Here is a 23,173-nt window from a genome sequence, read left to right on the forward strand (position 1 = left end):
GATTTCGATTGACGAAACAACTGATTCAGGAGGACCCATGCTACTCATGTGATCATTGGTACTATGGATATTAATAAACCTGGAAAATCATATCTTCTGACTAGTGAATCATTGGAAACAGTAAATTATCTGACAATAAGTAAAGTTTTTAATAGCGCTGTTGATCGATCAAAATATTTAATCGATTAACTATTTGAATTTAATCGTCGAGTTGAAAAAATGTTCTAATATACTGTAATACACAATTATTGTTAAATTTAACTTGTGTTCGGTGATAAGGATCAGTATTAAATATTATATATCTGTATATATTTTACCGTTATATTACAAAACAACTATTTTAATTACTAACATATTTATTATGAGGCTTATAATTTATTGTGTAAATTTCTCCGCGAATTTTTGAGACAAACGTAAATAACAAAAAGTATGAAGACTTCACCTAGTTAATACTGCTTCATCCATAATTTTAAACATGTGAGTGCATTCAAATGCTCCAAATTAAGTGCCGCTCTACATTTAGTAACAATGTTTCCTGCATCACTAAACACGAAAAAACTTTTTCTGTCAAGCACTTCTCCACGATCGTTCAATTTAAATTCAAACTTTTCACCGAGTTTACCTCTCAAATTCTTATATGACATAATGGAGTTTACACTTTTCACAAACCACAGAAAACTGATTTCTTTTTCCTTTATCAAACTAAACACACAACCTTCATATACAAACTCAGTACAGAAACTGCAACTGCAAAACTACAGCGGTCGAAACAGAAGACTGGCCCCTATCGTAATCCAGTTACCAGATTTTAGAAAATGAAGAAGGTAGTTACGCTCTCACTTGCACACAGTGTAGACATGGCTATTTTATAAGGGATGAGGGGGACGAATTCCAGAAAAGTATGTATTTCATATGCTAGGAAGATGAGCTGGCAACAAGGTGGAAGTTTCTTGGAAAACCATAAAACTTAATAAGGGTTTCGCATTGTGTTTCAACTTTCAATAGAGGTAGACTAGGTCACTGTCCTCATATCTCCATCTCTTTCTCAAGTGTTTGTACAAAGATTTTTCCTACTCTACCTAGTTTACAGTTAGAAAATAACAGTACTATTATGCTTTTAAGTAAGCAATTTCCGAGAGAGAAATATTGTCGGAATTTTTAGTAGGAGTTTGTATTAACAAAATAGTAATTAATATCAACTACAACCAATTAATTTTAATCAACTCGATTATTCAATTAAATATTTTGATCGATTAATCTTACAACAGAAATTTATCGATTAATCGATTAAGTCCCACAACACTAGTTTTTAATGAAGCCTTGAAAATACTGTGGCCAGACAACATCCGATATGAGAATATACTCCTATGCAGCACCTTATAACTTTAAGGCGGCAGAGTACTTAAGAGATACGTATAAAATATGGCAATTACTGTATAACCTGTCTTGCACTCTGTTTCCATAGAATTGTAGAGAGCCACCGGCGTAGCTCTGTCGGCTAAGGCTGGAACCACCTAGTTATAGGCAAATTCAATCTCTAGAATGTTCTACGCATTCGGACAGAAAACATGCTTTTCTAGAACGTTCTCGAAACACAAATAGATTATGAAAAAAAAAAGTTTGTGATTTGAACCGGAACAATCCAGCGTGTTAGCCGTTGCTCTATCACAGCAAATTAGCACAGGTAAACATCGTAGCCTTATCGGACGAGCTGGTGAATGCGATGTGAGCACCTACATTTCGCAACGTCTATAAAATGCAGGTTTGCCTAGTTACCAATCCGCAGGGTGAGAAGATTCATCCGGTATAAACAAACATCACTGGCCTGTTGTCAATTTGAGGAAGATAATGACTGTATTGCAACGCAGCATCATTAATTGAAAAAAAAACTGCTATTTACATGTTATATGAACTTATCAGTTTCAGCATTCTGTTATCAATTTGAGCGGGCATCATATTTATTATACAGTGAAAGTAAAACATGAAAAAACGAAACTATACAGCATTTCAAATACAATGTGCTAAGTTCTCTTGACGTACCTGTACATTGTTATCTCATGTAACGTGTAGCCTACATCAAGTGGAAGGCCACGCAGTATTATTCATAAACAGTTAACTATAGCAACTCCAACTTGGACCTTTTAATGCTGGATTATCCGCGCGCTAGTATGATTCAGTTAAATGAACTTACTTACTTACTTACAAATGGCTTTTAAGGTACCCGAAGGTTCATTGCCGCCCTCACATAAGCCCGCCATCGGTCCCTATACTGCGCAAGATTAATCCAGTCTCTATCATCATATCCCACCTCCCTCAAATCCATTTTAATATTATCCTCCCATCTACGTCTCGGCCTCCCTAAAAGTCTTTTTCCCTCCGGTCTCCCAACTAACACTCTATATGCATTTCTGGATTCGCCCATACGTGCTACATGCCCTGCCCATCTCAAACGTCTGGATTTTAAGTTCCTAATTATGTCAGGTGAAGAATACAATGCGTGCAGTTCTGTGTTGTGTAACTTTCTCCACTCTCCTGTAACTTCATCCCGCTTAGCCCCAAATATTTTCCTAAGCACCTTATTCTCAAACACCCTTAACCTATGTTCCTCTCTCAGAGTGAGAGTCCAAGTTTCACAACCATACAGAAGAACCGGTAATATAACTGTTTTATAAATTCTAACTTTCAGATTTTTGGACAGCAGACTGGATGATAAGAGCTTCTCAGTGTCATTTATATTTGTTACTGTTGCTCCAAGATATTTGAATTTTTCCACCTCTTCGAAGGATAAATCTCCAACTTATATATTTCCATTTCGTACAATATTCTGGTCACGAGACAAAATCATATACTTTGTCTTTTCGGGATTTACTTCCAAACCGATCGCTTTACTTGCTTCAAGTAAAATGAACTCTTTTACATTTTCGATAATTGATACGTTAGCATTGTTATCATAAAATAACGTAAGTGAATCGATTAGGAGCTACGAATACAAAATTAAAACATGAATATGGAAAATTAGACAATAGTTTTAAGCAAAGAAGGAGACAAACTTGCGTTATAAACATACTTTTGGCCCAAAGTTGTTTCTCTCTCTGTCTCCGTAACTGAACATCTGCCTCCGCTTTCTCGACAGCCTGAGCCACCATTTCATCCGAAATTCTTGCTGTCATATCCTTTTCAAGCCAAACTGTTAAGTTGAGGGTGGGTTGAAGTGAGCAGGCAATCCGTACATTGCTGTGGATCAGAAAAAAAAAAAAAAACAACAGGATAATAAATATCACAACTGCAATAATACTACAGTTTACATGCGAAAAAAAAACAGCGAATAAAAGTATTCTAAATTCCACTGACGCCCCACTGTACGATCAAACTAAACATCCGGTAGTATATGTCTGTGATATTATTCCATGAACTGCAGCATAGAGATTTGGAGACAGAAGTGCTTATCGGACGGGACAGGAAGCATCCCTAAGCAATTGCGCCCAACAAGACTTTTTGGGCACCTGTCATGAAATGAGTTGGGTGCCGATTACGCTGTCCGGGTAACAAGCAAACGTTTTGATGGGAGCAGATAAAAAGTTGAATTTTTTTCTTCCACCATGTTAATAATGTCAAAAGACGTGCTTATACAAATTTTGGCCACTCGACCGCAATTACGAGGCTGTCCAGAAAGTGATTTTCCCTGAGCCGTTTGTAGAAAAAAACACAATTGCATGGAAATATTCTTTTAAACAGATACAGAAATTGTTGCACTATTTGTCAACATATCCCTCACTGAAATTGAGACATTTGTCATACCATGGGATCAATTTTTGTGTCGTAGAAGTCAGCCGCCTCAGATCGGAACCAGAGTTTGACTGCGTTTGCACCTCTCTCTGTCGATCCAATGAAATTAAAAATGTCTCAATTCCGGTGGAAAATATGTTGAAAAAATAGCTCAATAATTGCTGTGTCTGTTCCAATAAATTTGTCCAATAAAATTGTGTTTTTTTTTCGGTTAACGGCCCCTGGCGAACTTATTTTTTTACGGCCCTCGTAATTGCGGTCGAGTGCCCAAAATTTGTAAAAGCACTTCTTTTGACATTATTAACATGGTGGAAGAAAAAATTAACTTTTTTATCTGCCCCCATCAGAAAGTTTGCTTGTAAGCTGACTCCACAGTCCGCAAACTTAGAATACCTCTCCAGCCATCAAACTGTATACCATACCTCTAGTGGTGATGTCCGTACATCACAGATCTACAGGAGTCGTCTAGAATCCGTCCTACTGCCATCTACCAATATTTGTACAAATCACGAGAAGCACCCATCATGGAATATGATCAATTCGCTTTCACGTTATATACTTTGAAAGTGATAATGAAAGTGGAATTGTGGAGAGTGTAGAGGAATTACGAGGGAAAACTAGACATCCGTGTGTAACTCAGTCGGTGAACTCGTTTGCCCGCTGATCAGATCTTACCTTCAGGTTTCAAAATTATTTAAGCTTCATATTGTCGACTCCAATAATAATTTTAAATGTAATTATTTAGTATCTTATCCTACATATTCATAAAAATAGCATTAGCAGATATTATTGAGACGCAATCCATAGAAAGGAGGCGTAAGTAAAGTGGTAATGGAGGTTTATCTGTAGACTATTATAAAGACATGGTATACACGTGTATAAAAAAGGACTTTACAACTTTATAAGCATATAGAAATTTATCCACATGTATTACAGAAATAGTTATGGTGCTATTTTAAAGCAAAACACATTAAGTTTTGATTCACGTAGTGCTGTAGTACCAAATTCAGACACCAAGAGCACTATATCAGTTGCAGTACAAAATGGCTACAGGCAGATCGTCAGAGCTCAGCACTGAGTGCACACTTAGGCTACTATTTTGTGGTTTTCTGTTATCGAAACAGTAACGTGTATTTTACAAATCAGATGTAGCTTCCTGTAAAGCTGACTTGAATAATTTCAAGGGAAAAATTGTTCTAGTGCCGGGTATCGAACTCGAGACCTTTTAGCTGAGCGCGCCAATGCTCTACCGACTGAGCTACCCGGAACTATACCAGACTGCGGAGAGCTTTACCCCAGAAAATCAACGAGACATGCCTCTCGTGAGATTGGTATACCACACATGATAGTTTGACAGGTATTATGAAAACGTTTACACTTGAAGCCATACAAGCTGACCATGGTACAACAGTGCTGCAGATAGAGTCGCTTGTCAAGAATTCTGCGGGAAAATGTTAAATTGAATAGGAAACGATTACCTGGACAACTTCATCTTCAATGACGAATCAACATTTCATACCAGTGGTAAAGTGAATAGTCACAACTTTCGAATGTGGGTTAGCGAAAATCCACATGCAACTGTACAACATGTTCGTACTAGCCCGAAAGTTAATGTTTTTTGTGTTCTCAGCAAATTTAAAGTCTATGGCTTGTTCTTTTTCACCGAGAAAATCATAGACAATAGCGTGTATCAAGATATGCTCGAAATGTTCCTCATTCCGCAAATTGACGAAGATCAAGATAAATGCATTTACTTTCAGCAAGATGGGACATCATATCACCACCACCACGAGGCTTATGATGTATTACTTGTTCAATGTTTCCCAGGTCGTTGGATTGGTCATGCAAGGCCAAGTACATGGCCACCTCGCTCACCAGATCTGACTCTCCTCGATTTTTTCCTGTGAGGGTTCATCAAAGATCTTGTGTACATTCCTCCTTTTACCTGCTGATCTTACTGAGCTAAGAACGCGAATTACTGACGCAGTTGCAGAAGTGATTCTTGATATACTGGCTTGTGCGTGGCAAAAGAGTGACTTTAGGTTGGATGTCTGCCATATCACAAATGGAAGTGACAGCGAACCAAAATAACTACTTGGTAGAAAATTGTTATGTTTTGCTTTAGAAGGACATCTTAACTATTTCTGTAAGATATGTGGATAAATTTCTATAAGCTTATAAAGTTGTAAAGTCCTTTTTGATACACGATGCACTTTTCTTATAACACAGTTTATAAAGACAAGTTTAAATAGGAAACATGTTAACTTCTTATTGTATCATGTCCAGAGATATAAATATTAACCCTGCTCATCTACTTTATTTGTTGAAGACAGGATAAATATGCTTACAGATAAGGATCCTCTTGCACAAACGCTTGAGACTGTACTTCTTCAAGGCCAGGCACATTGTTACACAATAGCCCTGCGAGTGTCACTTTGCGCAGCTCTTCCAGTTGCTCTGGAAATGGCAAATATCACTGTCATTAATGAGCACCAATAAAAATTAAATTTAATGAGCACCAATCAAAATTAAATTTAATGAGCAACAATCAAAGTTAAATCTACATATTTATTTAGTAATGTTGCATAAATTCAGTTAAACTGTTGTAGAGACCATTCCTTCACTTCAGTAAGTTATTAACTTCTTGTAAGAAAGTAATATTTATTACCTGTATTCAGAAAAACGAATTCACAAATTTGTCACGAAAATCTTTCATGTCTTTTAGACAGTCTATCATATAGGACAGCATTTCTCAAACTTTTTTGAAGAGGGACCACTTTTTTAAGTCAGAACAGTTTTGCGGACCAACTCGCTCTTGTTCCCTTCGAAAACAAATTTATCACTTTTGTAGAATATTTTAATACCAGTATACTTATATTTTAAAATAGAATTAATTAATTACAATACTTTTATAGTCATATTTTTGTAGCCAATCACAAGTAACTTATAACAAATTCTGTGCATTGTTGATTCATCGCTTGCCTGTTAGCAGTTAGTTGTTTGAAATCCTTCTCATGTGGTACACGCTAGTAGTTTCCATGTCTCTGTTAAATAGCGCCCATTATAACTAATGGAAAACTGGCTTTGATCCGGATATTTGAAAAGAAAAGAATATGATGATACACTTCATTTAGGCACTGCTAATAGTTCAGAATCTGTGTGTGAAGATATATATTATCAGTGATTATAGTGCCATTAAAGAAATATCTAGTCCTAGTGGTAGCTATTCAAAGAGAAAATACTTTCGTAAATATGACAAGAGTTATTTGGAACTTGGATTTGCTTGGTGTGGCAATGAGAGTGAACCAAAACCTCGGTGCGTTGTTTGTACGAAGAACTTTCAAACGAGTGTACGAAACCCGCGGAATTGAAACGACACTTAGAGACGAAACACGCAAGTGTAAAATGTAAACCTGTCGGATTTTAAAATAGGCGGAGTCTAAAATTTCTTATATCGTCATCTGGGGGAAAAAATGCAGAAATATGCCCGATTTTCAACAAGTAAAGATGCAATTTGGCACGTTCTATTTATTTATCTATTTATGTCCATAACAGGACAAAGCCCCAATTACAATAGACAGTACAGATAAAAAAAAAGGTATAGAATTGCATATAACACGAAAAAAAGAGGTAAAACAGATACAAGTGTAATTACAAATTAAAAATGGAAAAGAGAAGAAAAAAAAACAAATAGATATCACCTATTATTATTATTTCTATTATTGGTGTACGACGTACAGCATGTTCCCCATTTCAATGTGCAGACTGGATGTCGGCAAAACTATCAAGAAAGTCATCAGTACATGAAAAGATTCGGTACTTTGGTCCTCTGTTATGAATTCGGGTGGTCCCTGGCTGGGTTACAGGCGCGGCGTCAGATGTGCAGGGAAAAGCTGGCGAGAAACACCACGTTCATCGTTCATAGTTCATAGTGCTTTAAATCCCTCTTTTGTTGCTGAAAGTAGAGTGTTAAGTGGGTAGGCGAGTAGGATAAGAAATTAAAAAAAATATTAGTACTGGGAGAAAAAGTGAAAGGCGATTGCCATGTGTCATTTCCAAACTCCGAGATTTTCAGCTATAGCGTGATACGCAATTCGTTTTAATTTTATTTTTTCTTCCGTCTTTTTTGAAGGACCACAAGAGCAAAACTCGAGGACCACAGGTGGCCCGCGGACGCTGAGAAACGCTGATATAGCATAAACATTTATAACTGTTGTAAACATATAGTACTAAAGACGAGAAACTTCCAATTGCAATATCACACGTCTTTGGAAAAAAAAATAATAAGAATTACTAATATATACCTGCAATATGCAATGAGAGACACTTTGACACACAAACACACTCAAAGATAGGCAGAGAACCTTATATCTGGGAGGAACACGAGACAACGTGGAACATTACATATTTATGGGTTTTCCTACAAATAGATAGGACTATTACAACAAATGGATGATTCTGAATAACCGCCATCTTCCTCTCTCTTCTACAGAGCTATTATTATTATCATATGTCCCAGAAAAGAGCGCCCGACTAGACGGCCGCGCCCTGCGTGATTTCCGCCGAGCGCGTAACCATTTCTCCGTCGCTTCTCCAATACATCACAGTACTAACAATAAATGTTCAATAATTTGGACTTACCATGCTCACCGTTGCTGAAAATGGCCCCCGTTTGCCGCCACACACAACTGACATCTTCTGATAAACGAATGAACAATACTCTGAAGTTCCACATCATTGATAGCTAGGATTTCTTCTCGTATATAGTCTTTTAGTTCATCTATAGAATGAGGATTTTTCCTATAAACCTTACCTTTTAGTGTTCCCCATAAATAAAAGTCACAGGATGTTATATCTGGGCTTCATGGAGCCCTCAAATTATTATCGATTTGTCTCGTACCGAAAATACGCCTCAATTCCCTCATTGACACGGCAGCTGTATGAGCAATGGCGTCCACACCTGTGGAGTAACGGCTAGCGCGTCTGGCCGCGAAACCAGGTGGCCCGGGTTCGATTCTCGGTCGGGGCAAGTTACCTGGTTGAGGTTTTTTCCGGGGTTTTCCCTCAACCCAATATGAGCAAATGCTGGGTAACTTTAGGTGCTGGACCCCGGACTCATTTCACCGGCATTATCACCTTCATCTCATTCAGACGCTAAATAACCTGAGATGTTGATAAAGCGTCGTAAAATAACCTACTAAAATAAAATAAATAAGCAATGGCAGAATCTTGTTGAAAATAAACTGACAATCGTTCCGCGTAAGAACACTACGTTTTCTGCTTGATTTTCATTCTTCACTGAGCTTGTTCCTTTAAATCTTATAGCGAGTCGTCTAATTGTTTTGGCAGAAGGCACAGGTCTCTTTGGAAACTTTATTCAAAATTTCCGTCTTGTTTTCGTACACGACCTTCTGCCTTTTATGTACATATTGTACATATACATATGTTCACACAGTGAGAATTTGTTGCTAGGCATTACCTAAATACACAATAATCACTAAACTATATACACTTGAAGAATCGTGAGTTTCATTACAAGACTTCCAAGCACACTGAATGCCATATGGCTACTGGAGCTCGATTGCGCGGGAGAAACGGTTAACGCGCGGCGGAAACCACGCAGGGCGTGGCCGACCGGCCGGTCGGTCTTTTCTGGGACGTTTGATAATAATAACTCTGTACCTCAGAGGAAATTTCCTTGTAGTTAGTTCATTTACCGACAGACTCAAAATGGGACTTACCACTCTACCCCGAGATTGCGCCAAGTCAATGTGCACTACTCAAGAATCCATACTTTTGGAAAGCACTGCACAAGTGCCTACCATCTCTCCATTGATCTCTACCATGAAGTGTAATAAAACCTTGTCAAGTGAAACTGACAATATCAAGAAAAAGAAGTCCTTAACTAGTGGGGTCGAAAAGGGAGGAGGAAGCTTCGGAGGCAGCACGACGGAGAGAGTAGCTTTGTTGTTATACGTATGCGGGTCAAATTAAAGGTATAGAAATCCACATGTACGCGGCGCCCCCCCCTTCATCCGGACATCGGGCACGGTATCAAGGTCACTCTTTCGGACCTTATGAGGGCCAGTATTTAATATGAATACTCCCCTCCATACAGACCTCAACCGGATTGGACAACGAAGGACCAATCAGATGCTAGAAGGAGAACCTACGACCTATCACCGAAAGTACTCTCCCATCGAGACTACGAGCTCGCAGACTATTTCCTTATCCAACTGCTCTGAAGATGACCACAACACAGCGGTCGAAACGTCAGCCACCAACAACAAGACAACGCGGTAGAAGCCCTGAAGCTTATCCACAGACCATGTACACCAGCCGCGGAAGCCTACGCGAACATATAATATTTTTACTGTATTTCTGATTAAACCGTCAAGAAACCCTCTGATAGTCTGCGTATTGTTTGAACTTCGGAATTTAAACAAAGAAAAGTATAATATACATTATTTTCAAAATTTGTAATACACTGTTAAATAATTATTACCTATAAGAGAAAATTTGTTTCTATTTTCTTAATAAAAAAGTGAAACATAAGCTGAAATGTTACCTCGTGTGAAAGATGAAGGAGGAATATCATTCTCATACCAAAACCTGTCGCTGTTGCGTACACTGATGAATTGTTGAGCCAGAAGACACGTAAATGTTGCTCCTAATACAGCACCATGCGTTGGGTTTTCTAGTACTCCCCCAACAATTAGATCAACATCTTCTACATTTCTGTAATCATACGTTATTAGTTAGTTATGTATATTTCATATATCTCCAATTTTATTCCCATAATCTCTGCTCAAACATAATGAGAGCACAAATGTAAGTTTATTCCTCTATATAAATTTCCTCTGAGATTGCAACCTAATATTTAAATAATTACAGTACATATGTAAGTTCTTGGCATATAGTTTTATTTAAAATACTAATAGTCAGAAAATATTTTACTGAATGCCTACAAGAAAAACACTTCGGAAAATGTATTATGTGTCTTTCACGTGTTAAATTATATATTAACTTGTTAATATGTTTCAGCCTGCTATCGGCCATCTTCAGAACTGGTTTTTGCTGGTCTTGACGCCTTTGTATTTCCTGTGGGGGTGTGTTTGTGTAGTGTAATGTGGTGTCAAAGAGTGTGTGTGTTCTGAAATTGAGTTGTGTGTTGAGAATTTCATTTGGATGTGTTTTTGTATGTTTGTATATTTCGTATTGTTCTAGTGTGTTTAGTTTCTAGCTTTTTGGTTGGATGTGTAGAATTTCCATGTCTGTAATGATGTCTCTGTAGGTGTGATTAGCATTTGTGATGTGTTCTTCATATGTGGAAGTGTTTTGTAATTTTGTTATGGCTAATCACACCTACAGAGACATTAATACAGACATGTAAATTCTACACATCCAAACAAAAAGCCAAAAACTAAACACGTTAGAACAATACGAAGTATACAGACACACAAAAACACGCCCAAATAAAATTATTTATCAACACACAACTCAATTTCAGAACACACAATCTCTTTGTCTCCACATTACACTACAAGAACACACCCCATAGGAAACAAAACAAAAGGCGCCAAGATCAGCAACAGTCAGTTCTGAAGATGGCCAATAGCAGGCCGAAACATGTTAACAAGGTGATATAAAATTTAACACGTGGAAGACATATAATACCATTTCCGAAGTGACAAAGTGTTAAAAGTTGTGTAATCAAGATCTGTAAAAAAAAAAACAGCATTAACAGATAACGAATCAGTATATGATTACAAAACCTCCTTCTGTTTTATGAATGTACGACTATTATATACTCCTAACACCATATGTACAAACGAGTAAATATCTATACAGTACTACATACGTATAAATTGTGCGCAGTGTGCTTGTAAGGTTGCCAAATACCACATCAGTAACATTGGTAGATGTACATTGTTGTAACCAGTGATGGTAACCTGGAAGACCATGATCACGCCCCATCTGAACGAGAAGCGCTCCTGTCTCCCATCCTGTAATTTGAGTTTCATCAAAATTATGTTATCACAGTCTAGTATATACAGTCACGAAACTTGAGTTGTTGAGGGTACTAGAAACAATAGACTGTGCCGGTACTATTTCGCATTGTCTATGATGAGGTTATAGTAGCAACCCTAGTGGTTAGCAACTATCTATGGATGCATATTCCCTATGTATTGAGCTTCGTGACTGTACATACTAGACTGTGGTGTTACCTTAATAAATTTAAGTTCCCCATAAATGAAAAAAAAAAAAAAAAAAAAGTCGACCATAGTGGTGACCAGAGTAAATATATGAGGTGGAAAAAAAAAGTTATTTTTGGCTTTAGTCCCAATAGAAATAGAATGTAACTTCACAAACAACATGATTTAAGTGTCATAAAAGTTAATTTATAATTGCTTAATGACAGCACAAAAGAACACTATAAGTGAAATGTGAATTTGAATTTTTCAATATATATTATATGATAAAATTCTGATTTCAATCAGAAATAGTTTTCTTAGGCTGCATTCACAACACATAAATAATTCGAATCTCCATTATGATAAGAAACACAGTAACTATTATTAATGTCACTGTGAGTGTGTTTCCTATTCATACTTACTCTAGTCTATCGGAATTAGTAACGAACGTAGTTACATGCATTCGAATATTGTTTTCAGTTGCGCAGCCAGGATTTTAATTTGGGAGTGCTAAAATAATCTCATGTTTGGGTGAACAGACGCTAATTAGATCGCGGCCTTCTATATTCTTCTATATCGTGGATAAATCCAATGAATCGGATCATGGAAGCTGTTATCAGACTGATGAACAGGCTACTGCACGACGTCACATTCTTAGTCATAACATGGCCAACTTTGAACAAGTTTTATGCAAATCTGTATTTCAGGTAGTAGCTCTCTGTAAAGCAGGTTTGAATAATTTCAAGGAAAAATTCTTCCGGGGCCGGGTATCGATCCCGAGACCCTTCGCTTAGCGCACGAATGCTCTTCCGACTGAGCTACCCCAGGAACTATACAAGACATCGTCACAATTTTTCCTTTATATCCACACAACTCAAATGAGCTGACAAGACTCTGTGTGACTTAAATTGTGGCTTCCTGTTAACGTACCTACAGTAACGAAGATATTATGCAAATCTGGCTTTCTGGATACTTGAAATTATTGAACAAGTTTATTTGTAAATGCACGTTTAACATGAGTTTAATATAGCTATTCCTTTGAACATGTATTTAAATTAGGCGACTGTCAAGAGGGCTATAACTAGACCATGATAATCACGTGACTCCAATTCGTGCCGAAGCCTGATGCATTATTGACGTCTTCACAGGATTTCCCTTATTATCAGAAATTATTCATATAAACAACAAAGTAGGCCTACTCTTCAATAAATTATTTAAAACCATTTTATATAAAATGCTCTAAACTACATTGCGTTTACTGCCACTGTTTCTACTACAGTGAGTATTAGCTATTAATTGAAAAAATAAAAAGCACTTGTGTCTGAAAGGCTTCAGCAGCATGACCGTGGCTGCACCACTGGAAGTCAATTAAAACTTACTTGTTATTTTATTTTATTTTATTTTATTGAGCTTCCTCAAATTAGTGGCTGCCATTAGACAAAGCATACTAAACAATACAAGAACAAATAGATGATGAAAGATACCACAGTAAGAAAAAAGTAAACAAACAAACAATGGCAGAAAGAGACGGTTGATGTTGCTTACCATCTTTAAAAGCAGGAACCATATGTAGACTAGGTTGGTATGCTGGGGTGCTCAGGATCAACTGCATCATTTGTACGTATGAAGCTCCTTCAGTAATATTGGTCTGAAAGTAATGATTTATGTCTTTATCTCGTGGCTAAAAATCATTCGAGGATTTCATACAGTTCCCCATACTTCTTTCTAAGCATTCTAATTATTCTGCAGTATCTTAAAGTGTTTCTAAAACAGAGTTTATAGGCTAACTCACACAGTTTGTATGTGCAAGTTCGTGAGATTTTGTAAGTCACTGGTAGGCATTTTTATACATTTAACCGTTCTACAGTGATCGCAACAAACCAACTACCTCATTCACTTCATCCGCCAAAATTTATGCAAACAAAAAAGTATATTTTTTTAAATGAAGAGCTCACTAGAAATTGTAACACATCATTTATCATAATGAGTTTTCTCGACAACATACACATTGTGGTATCACAGTCTAGTATGTACAGTCACGAAGCTCAATACGTAATAAATCTGCATCCATAGATAGTTGCTAACCACTAGGATCGCTACTATCGCCTCATTACAGACAATGCGAAATAGTACCTGCACAGTCTATTGTTCCTAGCACCCTCAAAACTTAAGCTTCGTGGCTGTATATATTAAACTGTGGTGTTACTTTAATGAGGCACTTTTTAATAAATTCTCCTTACACTTACGGTTTTTTTCTTGCTTTTGCAATTATCCATGCAACTTCAAAGCCCGCTTCAAGAATATTTTTCGTCATCAATTCCGGATCGTTTGTTATATTTGGTTTATTATTGGTTGTTCCTTATTTATTTCTTCCATGAAGCTTGTTTTAACCCAATTAGTTGTTTAACACGATCAGCACATGCCAAGGGATGAAGTCTGTACATGCGTTTATATGATAATTAATTTTATGTCGAAATTAGTATGCATAGATGCGTATACATGATGATTCGTGAGTAATGTCATTAATACTCGTAGACATCGGAAGTTAAGGCACTAAAAGTGGTATTGTAGGCGCCCAAAAAAGGCTCTAAAAACAACAAAAATAGGGCAGTAAAAGGCATTTCAATTATATTCAACCACTCATAATTCATAAAGTAAACATCCATAAGACCATACGTAACTTAACAAAGTACACTGGAAAAGGAGTTTCTCTGTTCTATAGACTTGTTTCACTTGTACTTATTCATCCACAACTTCACGTCCATAATTTGAGTTACAATAAGCAACAAGCAACTTTTCAAGATTAACACACAAACTTGTCACGTTTATTGAACAAAATCAGTTTATATGCTGAAAAAGATCTCTCAACATATGACGTGACTGGAGCATACTTAAACAGTGACATCCTGGCTACATAATAATCGTTCCATCAGTAGTGAAAGCAGGAAATTCTGTTACCCACTGACGATATAAAGAAGCTTTCGATGTTTTAAACTTTGGCATTTTTCACCATACAACAGTACCCTCACAAAGACAATCCTAGACTGACTGCGTACTTCGTGTTCTCAACACAGTGCTGGAGTCAGAAGGACAAGGTATATTACGGAGTAAGCGAAACAACAATGCTGCACTGCAACAGGGTGTCCCATATCTATGGCTACTATAAGAACTGCAATTTACTTAGTTTCGAACGCAGAAATAAATTCTGTATTGTTGAGTGAGTAATCATATAAAGCAAAAGGCAAAAAAGTACATATAAGAGCAAAAAAGGGCAAAAAAGTACATATTAAAGCAAAAAAGGGCGTTAACGGCAAAAAAAAAAAAAAAAAAAAAAAAAAAAAAAAAAAAAAAAAGGCAAGATCAAACCAACAGAATGCTTCATTTCTCAGGATTCGTGCACATTTACTAAACGCCTTTAAATATGAACATTCAAATAAAATAGGCATTTTTCTAAACTTCCGATGTCTGGTTATTAATTCTGATGAATAATTCCTTTAGTAAAAACCAACAAAAATTCAAATACCATTTTGCTATATTTTGAATAGTTATCCAGAAAAACGTAGGCCTACATTTTAAAATACGTAAATTATGACATCGTGCAACACTGTAGCCAGGAGCGAGTGCACGTCAGGATTATGTTGCTGTGAACAACCCCTTCACCTGACTTGCTCTGAATAGGTCAGTGCAAGGTCATTGCCCTGAACAGGGAGGGACACATACTGTTGAGGGAACGAAAATGTTTCAATATCTGTATCGCGGTTCATAAGAGGATATAATTTTGACTAGAGTTTTAATTTTTTCTCATCATAGATACATATACAGGGTGTTTAAAAAATACGGGGCATAATTTCAGGTATGTATTTTCCACATGTAGATAATCAAAATAGTTAATTACAACATGTGTCCGGAAATGCTTTATTTCCGAGTTATGACCTTCACAACATTGAAATTCATCGGAACGTTTTTCTTTCCTCAGGTCGTTGTCATTACTCAAAATGTCCACCTCCTGCTTGAACACAGACCTCACATCGATGTCTCATTGACCTGCGAACACGATCCCAAACTCCAGGAGTATTGCGTATGTCCTCAGAACATGCCACAATTCGATTCCGAAGGGATTCCAAATCAGGCGCCGGAGACGAATGAACCAATGATTTTAAATGGCCCCACAAGTAGAAATCGAGAGGGTTCAGATCAGGTGAGCGTGGAGGCCAAGCAATTGGGCCACCTCTACCTAGCCATCGATCAGGAAACCTTCGATCCAAGTACCGGCGAGCCGTACGACTGAAGTGTGCAGGAGCGCCATCATGCAAGAAGTGAATGTGTCGACGATTGATTAGTGGAGTGTCTTCTAAAACATGAGGTATGGTGTTTTCCATGAAGTTTGTGTACGCCTGCCCTGTAAGTCTGTTTACAAGTACATGGGGTCCAACTAATCAATCACCAATGATACCGGCCCACATGTTGAGGGAGAACCGCACTTGGTGATGAGATGGAACAGTTGCACGTGGGTTTTCATACGCCCATACATGCTGATTGTGGAAATTTGTTATGCCATCTCGTGTCAACTGTGCTTCATCTGTAAATAATACTAAGGCAGGAAAGTTCGGATTTACACCACACTGCTGCAAGAACCAGTGACAGAACCTAACTCGTGCAGGGTAATCTGCTGGTGACACGGCCTGTACACGTTGCAAATGATAAGGATACAATTGATAGTCTACTCTTTCAACAGTCTCCAGACAGTCGTATGAGGAACAATGACTTGCAACGCTACCCTTCGTGTGCTGATAGAAAGAGTCATGTTCACAGCCTCCAGAATCTCCTCGTGTACTTCTGGAGTTGTAGATCTTGGTCGTCCCCTTCCCAAACCAGGAGAGTTAAATTTTCCATACTCGCACAGACGGTAATGGAGACGTACAAATGTCTTCCGATCTGGACATTGTCGCTGTGGGTACCTCTCCTGGTACAAACGACGAGCCAGCGCAGCATTGCCGTCCGCCTTACCGTACATGAAGTGTATCTGTGCCAGCTCTTGATTTGAATACATGTCGCACAGTCTAACGCCTACACAACACTGAATGTAACCTTCACCTCGGAATGAACTGTCAGAGTGCCCTCTTAATGTCTCCTTTGATGGCAACGACCTGCGGAAAGAAAGACGTTCCGGTGAATTTCAATGTTGTGAAGGCCATAACTCGGAAATAAAGCATTTCCGGACACATGTTGTAATGAACTATTTTGATTGTCAACATGTGAGAAATACATACCTGAAATTATGCCCCGTATTTTTGAAACACCCTGTATAATATGTACCTATTTAAACAGAAAATCGAAATTGAATCGAATACCTGCTCAACATATGACTGAAAAGTTTCGGCTCGTAGCATGCGTAGTATGGCATTCTGTAACTTACAGTAGAAAAACTCGAATCTCTCAACTATTATGTCCCTCGTTGTTTTTAAACGCGTAAACAAAGCTTCAGGGTAGGCAGGGTAAGCTGAGCTTTCCCAAACATTTTCGAGAAGAGATAAGATCAATTTAGAATTTAGTTAATTAAAAACGGAAGCGCTTCCGCGTTTCGTTTACCTTTTAGCGACATAAAGCACGGCCTAGATCACCATGCCTTCAGTCCAGCTTACACAAAATTTTTGTCACGCTTCGCTAAAATTAATTTCTGTATTTAAACTGTGTTAGAGAAGGGAGAATCAATAATACTTATGCTACGTTAAAGGAAATCTTGGAAAATTTAAAATAAACTCTACAACCTAATCTTCATTAAATGTTCAGACAATAAGATACGCTTATTTCAAAATAAATTTAAAAGATTAAGAAATATTTCTGCACTCCATTCCAATTGAATGTTCTAGAGCAGTGATGGCCAACACTTACAGTTTACATAGAAATATTTTAAAATATTGTGTCAAGTTACACTATTACAGCTACACTATAACGAATTAGAATTCCATCATGTACGTCAGGAGTCACATGACAGCTGAACTGTGGCGCGAGGTGACAGACCAGTAGTGCGTGATCTCATAGTCAGAGTGCACGGCGACTCACAGCAGAAATTCCCAAGAAAATCGAGCCTTTTTTGGAGGGGTACATTACGACCCTTTCCAATGCCAAGTACAGTTATGTGAAAATAAAAGAAGCCTGCAATAAACGAAGTTTCGTTATTTCCAAGAAAGGCATCTTCTGTGTACTTAAAAAGATTGGTAAAGCTCGAATGGAATTAATTTGTATCATCTCGTGGGATGCGGTGCCTTGTGACGGGGGGGGGGTGGATTTGCTTGCTTTTTCCACTCTGGAATTAATCCCATCCGAGCTTTGCCAGTCTTATTAGGTACACACAAGATGCCTTTCTTGGAAATAACGAAACCGCGTTATTTTTTTGCAGGCTCCTATGATTTTCACATTACTGTACTTGACATCAGAAATATTTGTTATGTACCCTTCCCGAAAAGGCTTGATTTTCTTGGGCATTGCTACTGTGATACACCGTGCACTCTGATTATGAAATCACTCACTACTGGTCTGTCACCTCTCGCCGCAATTCAGCGTCGCTGTCGGTGTGATTTCTGACACACATGATGTCATTGAAATTCGTTATCAGAGATCGGAAACATCCTTGTATTATACACACATAGTACTTAATGATAAAAATTTATTGAGTTTAAAAGTCAAATATGTTATAGTTGACACAATAGCCATCAGTTTACACACATGAAACTAGTGGGAACACTGTGGTCGTTCATATGAATTCACAAGTTCATTAAAATGAACATGTAGCGATGTTGGCGATATCCGCAAGAAATCTTGAAGACGGCCGTCAGTAAGCCTCATGGTCTGAAGTCTGAACTATCCATACTCATAATTGAATCGTTCGTTGTTGAAAGGAACTAAGTCCACAATTTTGTGAATTTCATTTTTTTATCGTTTTGTAATGTAGAAAGCACGCTGCATCTGTTGGTGTTGGAACGAACTAATTACTAATATTCCTTGTGTTTTATTTGAGGTGGTCAATCTTGTCATTCGATGTTGAAAGGAACTAACTCCTGTAGATAGTGCTTTTCAACACGGAACTACGAAGATTCCAGGTTGGCGGGCCGCTAACAGTATATTCTGCCGCCAATATTTCGCGGGTTTTATGAGTGCAGAGACTGATTGTTGATTACTAGTTGTTTGTTGCATTAAATGTTCAGATTTGATTATTCTATACTTGGTAACAGTAGCAGATAATGGAAGACGGAATACACGAGAAATTGTAATCTTATTAGTCTATTACAGAAAACCTATCCTGAAGGACGAGTTCCAATCAAAACAAGCAAACTAGGATATGCGAGGGAAGTTTATCATTATGTTACTACATCAGGAGATAGCAAAGATTTCTATGATGAAATATTGCAATGGCCAACGGAACGAAAAGAAAACCTACTTTATTGAAAACAGTAATTACTCGTATTTGTACTGTTGTTCTGTATTTACTCAAGAATAATAATATATTGATTAATTCAATCAAATAATATAGATATTTTAAACATTTGTTTTGTTTTCTGAGTTATTCTCATTATAAAGGTGTATGACTACTGTAAACATTCTTTGTATTTTGTGAAAATAATGTATGTTATACTGCACCATGCAAGTAACATGTTTCATAGTTGATTTTTTTCTTAAGACTTGCATTACAGGTGATTTAATAAATTCCTAATTTGTTTTATAGGCCAAAATGTGTTTACATTTTTATAAATAGAGCATTTCCATGTTGAAAGGAACCAAGTCCAATGACGTGTTTTCTAAATTAGAAAGATTCTAATGACTGTGCGAATATTTTAAAGAGTCTAAACTAATTCTGTATGCCTATATTTTATGTGCACAATATATTTTGGTTTAATCTTCGAAAGATTACTCACAAAAGAGTTTTTTTCGATTACCTCAAAACTTTAAAAAGTGGACTTGGTTCCTTTCAACAATAACCGATTCAATTGTTTTTCGTCTGCTACAGCCGCCATAGCGAACCCGAGATAACGTTTGGCGGGCCACACAAATTGCAGTAGAGAACGAAAACAATAATACGTTAATGCCTATTTCATGTTATAAAAACAAAATTTTGAAACTTTTAAAACTCTACAGACAAAAATAAAATACGATAATACGCTATTTTACGTTAAAGGAACAAAAATAAAAATGATATTTTTAAACTCTTTTTATTTAATTTTAATTAAATTTTCGATGAACACAGGCAATAAGAAAAGCTTATTTTATGTAGTTACACAAACCAACTTAAAATCGATCGTGTGTGTTATGTTTACATTTCTCGTTTTTTCACCCGTCGTCTCGAGCGTACCTGGCCTACGACACGTATATCTGCCTCTCCCAGCAGCAATAACCTTTAAAGAATTGCCACAACATATTACCGTGCTGGATAGATTACCCAGAGTTCTCTATTTATCAGTTCGAGACGTTGGTTGAGAAAACAAGACGGCAGCCAGAAACTTGCAAAGAAGTGGATATAAGTGATGCATGTGTATAAGCAGTGTATGTTAAAAGTGATGTTTATGGACGTTGTAAAAATAGTGTTCTTGAATGTAGTGTAAAGTAATAGTAATACAGGGTGAATCAAAAGTCTGGAACCATATACATATCTTCCATGATTTTCGATTCCTATAGTTGTTACCAGTATTTGTAAGACCAAATTCTGTACCAGTGACACATTCGATTCTAGCCCTCAGCTATCTCAAAAACCGACATTTTGAATGCAACTTTGAAATTTTAAATGGAAAGGGGATCATGTAGGTACTCGAAATCATGAAAAAAAACAATGGTGCAATCCGTTTAGAAATATCTCTAATCGTTTTCAAGTTATTTAAAGATAACTGTCATAATGACACAAACATTAGTTACTGCATCTACAGATATTTTGTAACATGTTACGGTAATAACGAGGCTTTGGAAAAGGTGTCTTTATGCAATTCTGGTAATTAACTTTCCTACTTTACTATTTGGTTAACCTGTGACAGTTTCAATGCATTGTTGTGATTATTTGAAGCTTTCCTATAACAAATTTCTTGATTTTCGTGATGACATTATCGAAAGGGGAAAGAATTGATATCATTCTTCATTCTGGTAGATTAAGTCACAGAAATGTTGCAGCAGACTGGACGAACAGTTCCCTGGACATTGGATTGATCGACGTGGACCAGTAGAATGGCCGGCCAGGTCTCCAGATTTAACACCCCTTTATTTTTTTTTCTTTTAGGGTTACATAAAGAGCTTGGTAAGATGAAGAGAAAATTGAGAATGTGGAATATTTAAAGAACCGTATCATTGAAGCCTGTGCTAAAGTCACCCCGGAAATGCTACAAAATGTTCTATGTTCGGAGCATCTGGATCTTCAGCACACAGATACTACCAGCAGCAATCCGCCTCAGAAGATTCCCGGATATCATATTATCGACGGGGAACGACCTCCAACTCATCGCCTGGACCCCGCAGACTCATCATTAATCGAGGATTCACGGCCGACAGATCGGAACACCTGAACTACAGCAGGGAGATGCTACCAGCAACAATCTGCCTGAGAAGATTTTCTTCACTTATTCACATTTCCTTACCGACGGATCGGAGCATCTGGGCCTCAGTATAGAGATAATAGTAGCAGCAATCCGCCTGAGAAGATTGTCGGGTATTCATACCACGACGTGGGAGCCATCTCTATACATTGGACGCAGCTACGATTTCTCCCCCTACTCAACAAGATGTTATCGCCGGGACTCCGCACTACACCGTAGTTGGACGGAAGCCGCCAGCCCCGACATTTATCCATGAAGAAAATCAGATAACCTATAACATTCACAGACAACGTCAAAATAATTGACAGAAATGAATACTACAGACTAAGCAAGAAGAGAACGAGATACAGCGGACATCAGAAAGAAACCGGACTTATGAGGGCGTTATTACTTTTTTCAAGGCCATCCTCCTTCATACGTCTGCCATCAAATAAGATTAACATATTATACAATGATTATGGTTCAAACTCGACAACGCACGGTAGCCAGCCCCAATACCGTACATACTTGATGGACCATTCACAGAATTTTTGACGGCCTAAGAGCCAATCACAAGAGAGACAACAATAATACAATGAACCAGCGTCGGAAAAGAACCCAAAAGCCACTATAGGCTATAAATATCTCTGCCAACTTACAATTCTTATCCACAGCTCTGAGGACGATCACAGTAGGATGATCGAAACGTTAGCTCTAGTAACTGAGATAACGCGGCACAAGCTCGGATACTCTACACAACCAATGAACAGTACAGTTCAACCTGTCTCTCCCCTTGAATTTCCAAGCACTACTCTGAGCGATGCACCGTCTCCCTGAAAACAGTACGAAGGTGGAGTGTTGTAAGAGCTGTTGCTGCTGCTGTTCGTAAATGCGTTTCTATAATTGACGAAGTTCACGAATCTTTGTCTTGTATATCTTGGACTTGAGTAAACCTCAAGCAAGAAAATCAAGTGGGATTAAGTCTGGTGCAGCACTGCCGATCGATCCGGTAACATTCCATCGAGATAGTTAAGCACAACAGTAGCAAAGTGGGGTGGAGCACCAGCTTGCTGAAAGACAACAAAGTTTCAAACACCATCCTGAGTAAGTGGTGGGTCCAGAAATTGTAGCATGTCCAAATAGATGACTCCAGAGACTGAGGGTTCGCGAAACATGAATGGACAATAGATTTTCCTTACTGTTAGACTTAGCGACACTTTAGATGTATCGCTTTGCCATAAGGACATAGCACTTGGTTGCTAGTCGGCCCATATTTGACAGTTACGCCTATTCACACGACAACAAATATGGAATGTAGCCTCATCACTGAAAAGTATATTGTCCATTAGATAGTTATTTTATTAGCAACAACCTCAAGCATATGCAGCATATAGAATGTCCCATTTATCTTGTGCACCTACTATAACTAAGGTGAAGACAGAGGGAAGACCGCGAGGAGTCGAGAAGAGAAAAGTGGCATGGACGCATGGAAGAAATCTGTAGTGACGTCACCACAAGGTCACAATAAGAGTGTAATGTGTCAAACGAATAAGAGCGGTAATGCAGACGTGTTTGGTGTCAGCGAAAGAAATAAAGGCAGCGTGAGCCAACAGCTGGGAAAGGTTAAGGTGCAAAAGAAAG

At 37.7% G+C, this 23,173-nt stretch overlaps 1 protein-coding gene across 1 annotated transcript in view; it reads right to left on the bottom strand.

Moving 5' to 3' along the window:
* LOC138710436 (uncharacterized) overlaps positions 1-23,173 on the bottom strand; it is a 391,568-nt gene that overhangs the window by 52,806 nt on the left and 315,589 nt on the right. Inside the window, exons 10-14 of the mRNA XM_069841331.1 lie at positions 13,527-13,629; positions 11,648-11,792; positions 10,355-10,524; positions 6,135-6,243; positions 3,068-3,234 (exon numbers count right to left, since the gene is read on the bottom strand). Coding sequence (XP_069697432.1) covers positions 3,068-3,234; positions 6,135-6,243; positions 10,355-10,524; positions 11,648-11,792; positions 13,527-13,629 — 694 coding nt within the window. The remainder of the gene's footprint in view (positions 1-3,067; positions 3,235-6,134; positions 6,244-10,354; positions 10,525-11,647; positions 11,793-13,526; positions 13,630-23,173) is intronic.

The sequence above is a fragment of the Periplaneta americana genome, chromosome 12 (assembly GCF_040183065.1).
Source record: "Periplaneta americana isolate PAMFEO1 chromosome 12, P.americana_PAMFEO1_priV1, whole genome shotgun sequence".
In the NCBI taxonomy this organism is placed as follows: Eukaryota; Metazoa; Arthropoda; class Insecta; order Blattodea; family Blattidae; genus Periplaneta; species Periplaneta americana.